Below are 13,059 nucleotides of genomic sequence, written 5' to 3' on the forward strand. Positions count from 1 at the left end.
GTTACTTCACCTGTGTATTGCAGCAATGAGAATATGTCTCCCAAAACTTTTAGCCTTTAAACTAAGAACTAATTTTATGGATGTGAATATGGAACATTTTTTACTAGCTGTATAAATTACCTGTGCTCTGATGCTCAATATCCAAAGTTTTTTAATATTTTGCTCTGATATTTTTGTGTATTATTCAGTGTTTGAAAATATTTAGTAGCCAATCTTAGCTGATACTTAATGTTATTCACGTTAGACTTAGACCTTTCACTGTGAAGCTCTGAGGACTGTGTACTGCTTGTAGATGTGTAACCATCCTGGGGAGGAGGATCCCAAGTTGGGCTTGGGGTATTCAGATGCTCAAGGTGGATTGTCAGACACAAAGAGAAGTGATAAGTTTCCTGATGTTTAAGTGTCAGTTATATGTAACATGTATTTTTTTATTTGCCATTTCTAGGAATTTGTCATGATTGTTGTCTTTGGTTTGGAATTTATTATTCGTATCTGGTCTGCTGGGTGCTGCTGTCGCTACCGAGGATGGCAAGGAAGACTGCGCTTTGCGAGGAAACCATTCTGTGTAATAGGTGAGTGTCCCAGCTCTAGCTTGTTTTGAGATAAACATCTTCCCTCTCCTGTTTTGTTTCTGAATGAAAACTATTGGAATCAGACTCTATTTACAGAAACCAGCTGTACGTCCAGAATTGCTGTGTGTCAATTCTCATCTGCCCAGGGTTTCTTTAGATATAAACCATGACATCTCTAAAAACCATTCAGTCCACATTTCTTATGTTCTCCAGAAGACATTTTCCTATGAATCTTATACAACTGGCCTATATATTGGACAAATGAGGGGTTTAGAGCTGATCTCATTGAAAACCAGAGATGTATGTTTTGAATGGACGCACTACATCTTGTACAAACATGCATAGGTACCACACACATTTGTGTGCATATCATGTTCTTCTTATTTAACCTCTGTGACCAGACATCAAAAGAAGTTTGAAAACCTCCCTAGAGACATCTTCTGACAACATTGCTGCTTCCTGTCTTGCTGTTCTCTGCATGACAGTCCACATATCAGCTCTGCAGTGACACTACCATAGGATACAGTATTTTCTTCATTATTTCCTTTACATTTATTTCAAGACACTATTCCTGCCCTTCTTTTCCCTAGAATTTGTCTGTTACAATGGTGAATAGACTCACAACCATCCAAACCCCCATTTTGAAAAGGGGAAAGGAAAAGGAAAGCCAGTTTCCTAATAAAGGCAAAAATCAAAGATCAAACTCATCTCATAATTTCTTATTTTTCTAATGGTTTGGAGAAAATTCTTTTTATAGATCAACTGTGAAACTTCAAGCTATCAATATCCCAACTTCTCTGTCAACTTCCTTCCTCTCTCCAGCCTTTAATTTCATCTGCCTATATCTCAATACAACTTATGGATCAACTTGGGCAGGAAATATGTCCTTCCATACATCTCTACAACAGCTAGGACATGGAGTCATGTGCCTACAGCCATGAAACACATGAGTTTCCATGTAAGCAGTAGATGAATGCCATCCTGGTCTAAACAGGAGTTACACAGTGTTCCTTGGCATGGCAGACCAGTATACTGATTAGGGCTGATGTGTAGAGCACATTTTTTACCTTCCACCTCATTCCCTGGTGAATCCACACTTTGTCCCAGTAAGCCACTCCTGCAACGGAGAAAGTTGCATGAGCAGGTAGGAAGCCACCCCAGATTGTTGCAACCCCCCATCCATCTGTGCTATTTTACGAAACTGTGGGAGAGGGGCAAGTATCAGGTCAGGCATTTGGTTGTTTTGGGCAGCAGGGGAGGTGGGTACATACCTTCCCAGGTTACACAGTTGCTCCAAGATTTCCATGCCAAGCAGAAAATGGAATCACAATCACAGAACATGGCTACCTTCCTTAACCAGGCTTGTCATTATTCCAAGATTTTATGATGCCACTCGAAATTTAGCAGTAGTCAGGTTTTGTCAGGGCACAATCATGAGAAAGCACCACTGTTATTTAGTAAAATTAACTTACTACAGCAATTTAGAACTTACTAAAAAAACCATTGAAGATTTTGAAGTTTCTTGAACCATTTGATTTCTCAGAGTCTTTGTTCTGCTACTTGTGGGAATCCAGGGCATACCTCTGGCTGCCCTGGAAGGCCTGGGACCCTGGCAGGGGGTCAGGAACCCCCCTGGACAGAGTCCCAAGAGACACTGTCTCTGATCTCTGTCCATGGAAAAGAGTTTTCAATCTTACAGGATGAATTACAAGCTCTGAGTGTTTGATATAAGTAATAATTAGTGTGGCACAGATGCAAAAGTAGAATTTTAGGATTCTAGAGAAGGGGTTCAAAGGGGACAAGATGGAGGAAGATGGTTGTGCCTTGTCCTTTCCCTTCTTCATGCTTCCATGTTTCACTGTAGTGTTGGCATTTTTATATTGGTGTAGACTGGGGACACACTGTTCAACGTAGGTGACAGATATTGGGACATTATTGTAAATATAGCACACGTAGTTTCTGGTATTTAATGTTTGTAAAATCCCATTGAGGGACGGAGCCCCACACACCGTCCTGAAACACAGACCTGCCACAGGTCAGACAGAACATGTTACAAATAAGCAAGAATAAACAACCAACGAAAACCAGCACAGATGAATTACAACTTCTTCTTTGGCAGCGGGGCTGAATGACAGAGACTTTCTACAATCTTGGAATCATTTAAAAACCACAGATTCCGTCAGCTACTCTTATAAATGCCATTGTATAGAAACACTAGCAGTTTGATTCTGCTTTTGTGTCTCCTCCATTTCCTGTCTCCACTCAATGGCAAGTCTTACACCTGTGATTAACTTCACTCTGAGGTGTTAATTCTCAGCAAAACTGAATGCAGGAGTTCTTCCATGTACAAAACTCTGCATATTTAAAAGACGTAGATGTGGTGCTTAGGGACATAGTTCAGGGGTGGACTTACCAGTGCTGGGTTTGCAGTTTAACTCAATAATCTTAAAGGTCTTTTCCAACCTAAATAAATTCTATGATTCACAGGAGGACTCTATAGATTTCCATGCTTTCCTTAAAACTTCTCACATCTACACTCCTACTGTGGGTGAAATAGTTCAAGCAGATCTTCTGGCACATATCACCCTGCAGGGGTGGGTTTACTTCACTTGATTATGGTATTTCCTCCTTTCTCTGAAATTCACCTGTGTCGATTACCTCTTGGGGTTCTGAAAGTCGAGGTGACCCTGAGATCCTAAAGAGTCTTTGCTTCTCTAGCCCAACACAGCCAAAGAAGGAGTCTGGAATGTGTCTGATTGCGTTTTCAAGGTTGTTTATTTCTTCTTATCTATAACATTCTTTCTCTGACCTGGCGAGGTCTGTCCAGAAAGGAAGCTATGGCCATTGGCCCCTGAGCCTCAGGTGGCTCCCACCTTATATACTGAAAACTATGGGTAGTATGTTTACAATTTATTACCAATTCCTATCACCCATGTTAGACTGAGAATCTCCACCTTGAAGCAGTAGAAAAGTGTCACCATCACACCAAGACATGGAGGACAAGACAAAGGAAAAGAAGGCTAGGACAAGCCCATATTCCTCCATCTTGTACCCCTGAATTACATTCTAAAAACCACAAAATTCTACTTTTCCAGCCTGTGTTAGTTCAAATATCACAGTACTAAAACCCTTGTGGCTTGTAATTCCTCATACAGCTTTTTCCACAGGCTAAAATCGAAGCCACAGATGTTTTTGACTTCATGCCAAGGTCTCCAAGACCCCTGCCAGGGTATCAAGACAGCCAGGGCAGCCAGAGGGATGTCCTGGACTCAGACAGACATGCTCTTCCTATTTAATGTATTTTTATGTAAGCAGTCACTGGCCTTAAAAGTAGTTTTTCTGTCCCACTTGGAACTCTATCATTTGCAAGCAGAATTAATTAGTAGACAACAGTCTGTTGCGTGTGGATGTCTTCTTATGCTGATGCACTGGATGGGAAGGAAACTTGTTCTGCAGCTTCTGGAAACTAAACCCATAGCTTGAATTTCTTGCCATTGACTGTTCTGCATGTCTCTTCTTCTGTTGATTGACTTCAGTCTGTTTCTGGACTTCAGCATCCCAGAAGAGAGTTTCTGATGTTCTGATGTTCAGCATCTTTCCAGATTTGATATTTTGAGGAAAAACCAAGTCATCTTGCATCACTTGCTACATTAAGTAGTTATTTTCCTGACACCTGGCTTTGCAGTCATGGCAAAGTATGAGGCAGCAGCAAAGGTCAGGTGGCTGTGTTAGCCAGAGCACAGTCAATAGATGATTATCTCCCTTTACTCATTGCTCATTAGACCACATCCAAGATACTGCACTCCATCTTCCCCCTCCAACACCATACCTGAAAGACCTTAAAAAACTGGAGTGAGTTCAGTGTAGCCATGACAATGATCACTGCTGGAGCAGTTGCCCTGTGCGGAGAGGCTGAGGGACCTGTAAATGTTCATCCTAGAGAAAAGATGGCTTCAGGGGGAACTCAATTAAATCAGTGCTAAGGTCTTCTTAAGAGAGATCCCATGGCCAGTTTGGGCCTATTACTTTTAATTATTTACTTAGTCATCCATTCAATTATTCTTTCCGTTTATTGTTATAGTGGAACAATAATATTTTAGAAGACTTAGTCTGTTTACTATTAATTAACCATGCTATATATCTCTGGCAGAACTTTTCCCTGATTATTTTTTTGTGATTAAACACTAATCACATAGGGCAGTGGCCTAAGGGCTAGAAATAACAAATTTGAAGATTACCCCAAAGGTAGCATTTAGACAGCCTTTATTTTTTCCATTAATAACCTAATCAGAGAAGTTTTATTCAGAGTCAAAGCTCTGTGTTTATGTTAGTGTGCCTACAATGTCACTACTCTGACAAATTAATTAATCAAGCATCACTGCTACCAGGTTAGTAATTACATCTATCAAATTATTTGACAATTCTGTACCCTTATTTATTTCTGTAAAAATGGGAACAACAGTGGAGTATTAAAACTTGTTTTGTATTTTGTCCCATGTTACCTGACAGCCCTCATTTTCTCTGATTGTATATGAGCTTGTGTACATAACATAAAGGTCAGAGCAACACATCCTTACAGGCATGTAAGGTACTTAAATATGTATATACCCCTGCAAATCTTAAATGTCACAGGTATATAACTTTGAAGCATGGCTGTTAGCACGGCAGAACAGTGTTGCTGTGTTGTGTTGCTCAGAAGAGAAGCAAATCAAGTAATGCATATTCTAACTGCTCTCTGGAGCTTCTGGAGATCAGGGATGATGACACACCAGGAAGAACTTGATGACTGTGACTTAGCTCACTGAAGATCCTGAAAAGAAAAGAGGACAAGTCTAACTGGGAAGATATATGGCATCCACTCCCTGTAACACAGAATCATAGACTATCCTGAGTTGGCCCACAGGGATCATCAAAGTCCAGCTCTTTGCCCTGCACAGGACCCCCCCTAAAAGTCACACCATGTGCCTGAGAGCACTGTGCAAACACTTCTTGAACTCTGTCGGGCTTGGAGCTGTGAGCCCTTCCCTGGGGAGCCTTTTCTAGGGCCCAGCCACCCTCTGAGTAAAGAAACTTTTCCTGATATCCAACCTAAAACTCCCCTAACACAACTTCAGGACATTCCCTCTCCATGTCCTGTCACTGGTCACCACAGAGAAGAGATCAGTGCCTGCCCCTCCTCCTCCCCTCACGAGGACATTCTCACTGCCGTGAGGTCTCCCCTCAGTCTCCTCCAGGCTGAACAGACCCAGTGCTCTCAGTTGCTTCTCACACACCTTTCCCTCAAGGCCCTTCACCATCCTTGTTGCCCTCCTTGGACACTCTCTAATAGTTTAATGTCTTCTTACATTGTGGTGCCCAAACCTGCCCCCAGCACTCGAGGTGAGGCCGCCCCAGTGCAGAGCAGAGCAGGACAATGTCCTCCCTTTCCCGGCTGGAGATGCTGAGCCTGGTGCCCCCCAGGACAGGGTTGGCCCTCCTGCCTCCAGGGCACATTGCTAACTCTAATGAATAAACTTTATTCAATTTAAAGTTGGGGGTGGAAACTCCTATTACAGAATTATTTTACTTTAAATTTGAGTGTACTTCTAGCAATATTACATTTCTCCAGGGCAACTACACTTCCTGGTGGTCCAGGCGAGTGAAAGATTTCATATATTTCAGTTAGTCCATTAGCAGTTTCACCACAGCTGCTTCTATTTTACCTCTAGTCAAGCTACAGCATGATGGAGATGTCAAAAGTTCAAATTTTGTTGAGGCTGCAGAATGAGCAAATTCCCAACAGGAAGCTTAAGTCCATTATCTGTAATCAGGCCCTTGAACTTCATAGCTGGCAAACCTTGTTTCAGAGCATTAAGTGATAGCAGTGACTGTTGCTTATTACTGGATGTATTTTTCATTAATTAGAGTGGTAATGAACCATCATGTGGCACTTTTGTCAAACCTTTATAAACAAATCCATATCTAGTGTGTTACAAGATCTTCTGGATGTTTAATTTGAATTATTTCAATATATTTGTGTAATGACACATTATGTGTCTGTCACCTTGGTATTTAGACACATTATATAGTTTAAATACAGACAGATGGTAAATCTGCTGCTCATGATAAACAATATAAACAGGCCCTTTCCAGTGTAATTTGAACTCTAAATAACCCAGAGATGGTCTGTAATTAAGTATATCCTTGACCAAGAAGACATATCTCACATCACATCTCATTATAAATCCCAGAAAAAAAGGTTACAGCAAATTTCACTTTTGGGGACCTTCTGACAGCCAAACTTTAATTCATCTCAGACACATTCTGCCCACTTCACTCCAGAAAATACTCTGCTAATAATAGCAGTAGTAGTAGCAATAGTAGTAGTAGTAGTAGTATTTAGATTTCAAATCCAAATTTCCTCAGATAATTTCAGCAGCCATAATTCTGTGCCATGAACAGAGATGCTCTTTAGGCTAGATTGGTCCCAAATTATCTAGGTTTTAAAACTAATATTTAGTGGCATATCTTCATGTTTGACAGTTCTGGCAATGCAGTTTTTAGAAAAAGGTAGAAAAAAGAACGTCTGTTTAATATCATCTCTGGGCCTTATCCTTTCACACTTTTGCTGACTACTACCGTTGCTGCAGGGTAAGGTAACATTTGCTGGGATTAAAGACATCAGGCTCTGATCTCCTCTTTCTAGAAGTTGCATGTCTGCTATTCAAAGGAAATCTAGTTTGGTACCCTGAAGTTTCTTTCTGGTATGAGCTACAGAATTCAGCAGCCTGGGTGTGTTCATGCTGTGGTTTTTTGATCTTATACTAATGTCATTATTGTGTTTGTGACAGAGTAGATGAGCCCCCACCATGAACTGGGCAACCTGGGACATGAAGACTAAAGAGACAGGGTTGTGATAGAAAGACAAGGACATTTTATTTAAAATAATTTATTTGTAATAATAGAATTCTTTCATTAGAAGGCTACAAAAGATATTTTCTTAAGCATGAAGTCATTATCCATTTTGAACAAGACTAATACAACTCAGTACCTGCACTGAAATGTTTAGCAATTGCTAATTCAGTTCTCTTTTGTTAGGAAAATGTTCTAAAGTTAAATATCACAGTCATATTATTTAGAAATAATGAGGCTCCTGACCATTCTCACCCAGATTGTGTATATGATTTAAGCAGTCTTTCAAATTATTATTTGTCTGTTATATTTGAATCTCAGAAAATACATTGTAGTATAATCATAAGGATAATTATAAGGATAATGGTAATGTTAAAGAAAAGGATGATGATAATAATAATATGATATTAAATTTTATCTATTAAAAATATTATGTAATATAAAAGTGTATCATAGCAATTCCAGTGCTGTTTATGAGCATGGAAATGTATGACAAGGAGGGAAGCAACTGACAGACCAAAAAGCAGTCAAACTTTTCTAGTCAAAGTCTGTATATTCAGTTTTGCTCACATTTTTTAGGGACTGGCTTTAAACTTCTTGTTACTAGAGATACCCAGAATATTAAGTTGCTTAGACAAATACCTTTATTTTCATAATCTGCCTTTATCTGATTTGATGTTCATATCCTGCCTTACTATGCTGAATTCCCATCATATCAATGGACAAGATGCCATAAGTATGTGTAAGTTTGCCAATTCAAAATTAAGTAGTTATTAGTATAAACACTGATGTGGAAGTTAGAGGTAGACAGGATTGTGCCAAATCCACTTATCTGCCTACTTGAGTGTATGGAGTCTCAAAAGTAGTAAAATAGTTCTTTTTCAAATTTTTGTCACTCTCAGCATCTAAAAAAAAATTATACTTTTTAATGACATGAACAACATATGAGAACATAGCTGATATGCAATAAAATTCTCAGCTTTCTTGGCTTCTTTCCAGATGTTGTGCTGCAGATCACCTGCTTCAAGGTGTGACATTCTGTGTAACTCTCATTTCAGATCATGGTCAGCTCTTAACTGTAGCTTCTCTCTGAGAATAATTGCTTCTTTGAACAAGTTCTGCTTTTGCAACAGTGAATTATACTTTGCAGGAAGAAATCTTGATACTTTAGGAATATTTTTACATTGGTCCAAAACAATCCTATTATACTAGGTGTTCATACTTGGGATTTTGCAACTGCCCATTACTTAAATTCAGTCTATGAATGCCCTTGGCACTCATGTAGCCTCTCACAGGACTGTGATACCCCTGGCTTGCAGCATTGCTTTACTTCAAAAGAAACTTTCAATGTATATCCTATATTACTAATATGCCCATAATTATTCAGGAGTGCTTTGTCAGCATGTTACCATAAATTTGAATGCTCATACTTTAGTGTGAGACATTAGATAACTGTCAATCTGATTGTTTGAGCCATGATTAACTCCCTCACAAGTATCAGTCAATCAAATTCTGCTTTCTCTCATGGTGTCCCAGCCTTACCCCTGTCATTCCAAATGAAAACACTAGAAGAGGTCTAAGTGGAGTAATTGCATTGGCATTTACTTCAGGAATCTTTCCAGAGTTATTTGAAAGCAACTATGGGAAATATATTGAGAAATTATAAAGAGAGGGAAAAGGGAAAGGGAAAGGGAAAGGGAAAGGGAAAGGGAAAGGGAAAGGGAAAGGAAAAGGAAAAGGAAAAGGAAAAGGAAAAGGAAAAGGAAAAGGAAAAGGAAAAGGAAAAGGAAAAGGAAAAGGAAAAGGAAAAGGAAAAGGAAAAGGAAAGAATATTTCAGTTGGAAGAGAGCTACAGTGATCATCTAAGTCCAATTACCTAGCCAGTTCAAGGCTAACCAAAAGTCTTAAGCATGTTATTAAGGACCTTGTGCAAAACCCTCTTAAATAGGATATTCAAGGAGCATTGACCACTTTTGTAGGAAGCCTCTTGCCATGTTTTACAATCCAATATGTAAATAAATACCTCATAATGTTCAGTCTCTAGACACCTCTAGGTATTGTATTGTGGAAAACTACCTTATTCATGATTACCTGTATTAAGTCCACTTTCACCAATTCTTTTGCAAAGATAACATTTCTTTTTTCATTCACCCTGCAGCATATGAGCAGGCAACATGCTGCTATTTCATATTTCCATTTCTTTTCTTCTTTTAGTTCATAATTTTCTCACTTATAACTGCTGAATGTTGTGATTTTATTGCTCTCTTTGCTGAAGACTAGTTTATTTCTCTTGAGGTCACCCCTGCGTGAATGAGGTCTCCAGGAAAAGGGTTGTTGGTGCAGTTGGCTAAGAACAGTAGTTTCATTTTACTTGACTGTATTGTTGTTTAGAAACAAGACTTTTTCAGTTGCTTTAGAGGTAGTGTTTATTTCTTCACATGCAATCCTCTGGCATCTACTCAGCTTTAATTTGTTAACTGTCAACGCTGACAGTTTTAAACATAAGCTTTGCCCACTGATACACTCAATATAATCAAATTGATTGCCAGATGTCTTCATCCAGCCTTGCCACTAGCCTATTAGAGATCACAAAGCTTGAAGAAACAAAGCTTCCACAGATGTTTCCATTCTTTAACATCCCTTCAGAGAACTGCATGTTGCCACCAGCGCTGCTGAAGCAACTGATGGGCACAGTAGTCCAGTGGGAGTTGCAGGAAATCTCTATTTTTATGATCAAGCCTCAAATGGTTACATTCCAACTGCTACATTAGGAAAAGACTTGTGTATAAGAGAGAAAAATACAGGTTTTGATTCCTCCTTTTTACACCTGCTTTATTAAATACAGCAGTTAGGAAGGATTTCACAATGTAACAATATTGTTATTATACTGTGTAACAGAGTTCCAGCATTTCAAGTTTTATAGGGCCAAGTTGAAATATTTGCATATTTCTAGATGGCAATTCGGGCATGTTCTGCACATTTTCATTTCCTCGCAACTCCAGAACTTAAGCACCAGATGCCCATAATCTGTTGTTTCCCATTAAAGAAAAATTACCTTTTTAATCCTTAAGCCTCTACTTATAGCTCTGGAAATTGAGCTTTGTCTTTTTGTGATATTTGATATTGCTGTCAATAACAGATCCAAGGAAGGTGACCATCAGATCCATTTTACATCAACCTGTGGAAGCTCCTAAATGGTGTAAAGGAAGCAATTCAGTTTCAGCCTTGCATTGTGCAGTACTGGTGCCCCAATTCATGTATGTGACCACCAGGGCAGCAGCCACAGCAAAGGCAGAGCTCCTTCAGTGCTGGGCTCCCTTTTGCCAGCCTCACAGTGGAGACTGTTTAATTTCAGATGAAAATGTCCCAAGGCAGAGTGGAGAGGCTGTCACACAGAATGAAATTTAAGATCTCATTTCCTGATTGTCCCTGTTGGGTTTGGGAGAGTGATACCAGATTATGGGGTTTTTCCTTTCTGACAACCACTGAACAGAGCTTCTATTTCTTTCTTCACGTCCCCTACACTAGGAAGTCTCAAGTGTGGCCGTGTAAGATGCCCCACACTAGTGTTCTCCAAATTATATAAACCTTCTTGCTGGCACAGTACTCTTATGCTACTCACACACAAATTGCAGGTGGGATGGCAGCTGAGGGCAAAGAGTGGCTGGAGATGTCTGGCTCTGTATGTAATCTGAATAAACTCTATTTACAGAAACAAAGGTGTCCCAAGAGGCACTCACCAATTGTGCAGACATCCAAAATAGCTGTATAGGTTAGAAATGCAAGTTCTGTTTTTAGGCAGCAGGTAGAGGTTTTTGCCTCTGAAGGGAGGCGCATTAAACTCAATGTAGGAACTCTTTCAGCCAGCACTGGGGGACCCATGTTGCTGCCTTCAACATCTGTGTTAGATAACATCTAGATACTGGAAACCTTCTGTATCCCCACCACCCTGTGAATTTGAAAGCAGATTTTTAATGCTCTCTTCCCTCTCCACCTACAAACAGGTTTTTCCTGTCATCAGAGACTTGTTTTTCTCTCCCTGCTCATTTCAGGATCTTTACTTGTCAGTTTCCACCCATCCATTTTCACCTACACACCATGGATGTTTCTGTTCCCACACTGTTTTGGCCTTTCCACTTCCATGCCACTCTATCAGCTTCACTGTATCCACAGTCTGGGAATGTGTTAGGTGAACATTTCCAGACCCCCTGCCCACCTTCCCCTGCCTAAGGTTTTAGAGTATGATGAAAGAGCCATGAAAGTGCACGCTCCTGCCTGTAGCTTCCTCCCCTTGTGGCTGCAAGGATCCAGTGAGACATCGCAATGCCCCTGTGGGGCTGGATCACACAGGAGTCCTGACCAGTGTCTTTCCACTTGCTGACTAGTACCAGAGACCCCTAATGATGATGTTAATACCTATAACTCAAAATAGCCAATTACACATGGAGTAATCAGTGGCTGAGTCACACAAGAATTTGGATCCCCTGAGAAATCTAATTCCAGCAATTCAGGGGAAAACATCCAAACTTGTCTTTAATTTTCCCTGGTTATTCCTTTATACCTCAGAGCAATGAACTGTACAATTACAATTACACTTTAAAGTCAATTACAATTACATTTCAATCTTGTATTTTTTAAATCAAATTTAAATTGTCTTTTGATCTCACTCTTAAAAGAAAAGGTAAATAGGAGGCATCCAACAGACCTTATCTTCCAGTAGTTTGCATGCCTCTATCTCATATTTATCTTCTGACTAACCACTCCTAAATTATTCAGCCCTTTCTCCATACACAAGTCTTGCCATGCTGTAGCTATTTTGGTTTTTTATCTTAACGATTACTTTGTGGTTGCTTACAGCCTGATGTAATGAGCATCATTACTCCTCAGGGATGTGTGTCTGGCTATCCATCTTGTTGCCTTTCCCTCCAGAAACCTTCAGATGTTTTTCTCTCCACTGCAATAGCCTTTTTCACTAAGGTCTACTGTCATCCAGCAGCATACAGACATAGTAAAGTGACTAACAAACCTTGTGCTTTCAAGGCACAAAATTGTTTCTGGACAGAATAAGTGAAGATTTATGGGAAGAATCTGCACGTGTTATTCACAGTTTGTTTTTTCATTAGCTGAACAAAAGTCAGGTTGGCGAACACTAGGTCAAAGACGCAGCTTTAAATGTTTCTTTCAGCCTGTCTTAAAGTCAAATAAAACTTGCATTTAATAAATATTGCTTTATTCCTTCTGACAGGTACATATTAATTATGTTAAAGACCAATTATTGGAAAAGATTAATTAAGTATAAATCTATGAAAGACTTGCAATTGAACTTAATCTTAGCTTGCAGGAGGCCCTTAGATTTTTAAGATTTATTGAGCCAGCTGTTAATAGCATGAAGATGTCTGCTGAAGACTTATTCAGTCCACAGAAATATTGTGTACTCAACAGGGCCATGAACAATAATTTTGAACAGTACAAACACAGGTGAAATGTTCCCATGAATGCTATTATTCTTATCCGAACTAAATAAAAAATGGCATCCACAGCTACAGTTTAAAATTCAATACTTGTTGAGTTACTGTTGTTCTCAGGCCATAGAGAA

General features: G+C 39.5%; 1 protein-coding gene across 5 annotated transcripts in view; it reads left to right on the forward strand.

The window, feature by feature from the left end:
- KCNQ5 (potassium voltage-gated channel subfamily Q member 5) overlaps positions 1-13,059 on the forward strand; it is a 277,080-nt gene that overhangs the window by 206,298 nt on the left and 57,723 nt on the right. For all 5 annotated transcript variants that reach the window (XM_085574760.1, XM_085574761.1, XM_085574762.1 and 2 more), the window contains exon 3: positions 446-572. In XM_085574760.1, the coding sequence (XP_085430886.1) occupies positions 446-572 (127 nt within the window). The remainder of the gene's footprint in view (positions 1-445; positions 573-13,059) is intronic.

Source organism: Lonchura striata, chromosome 3 (genome assembly GCF_050655825.1).
Source record: "Lonchura striata isolate lonStrDom1 chromosome 3, ASM5065582v1, whole genome shotgun sequence".
NCBI lineage: Eukaryota > Metazoa > Chordata > Aves > Passeriformes > Estrildidae > Lonchura > Lonchura striata.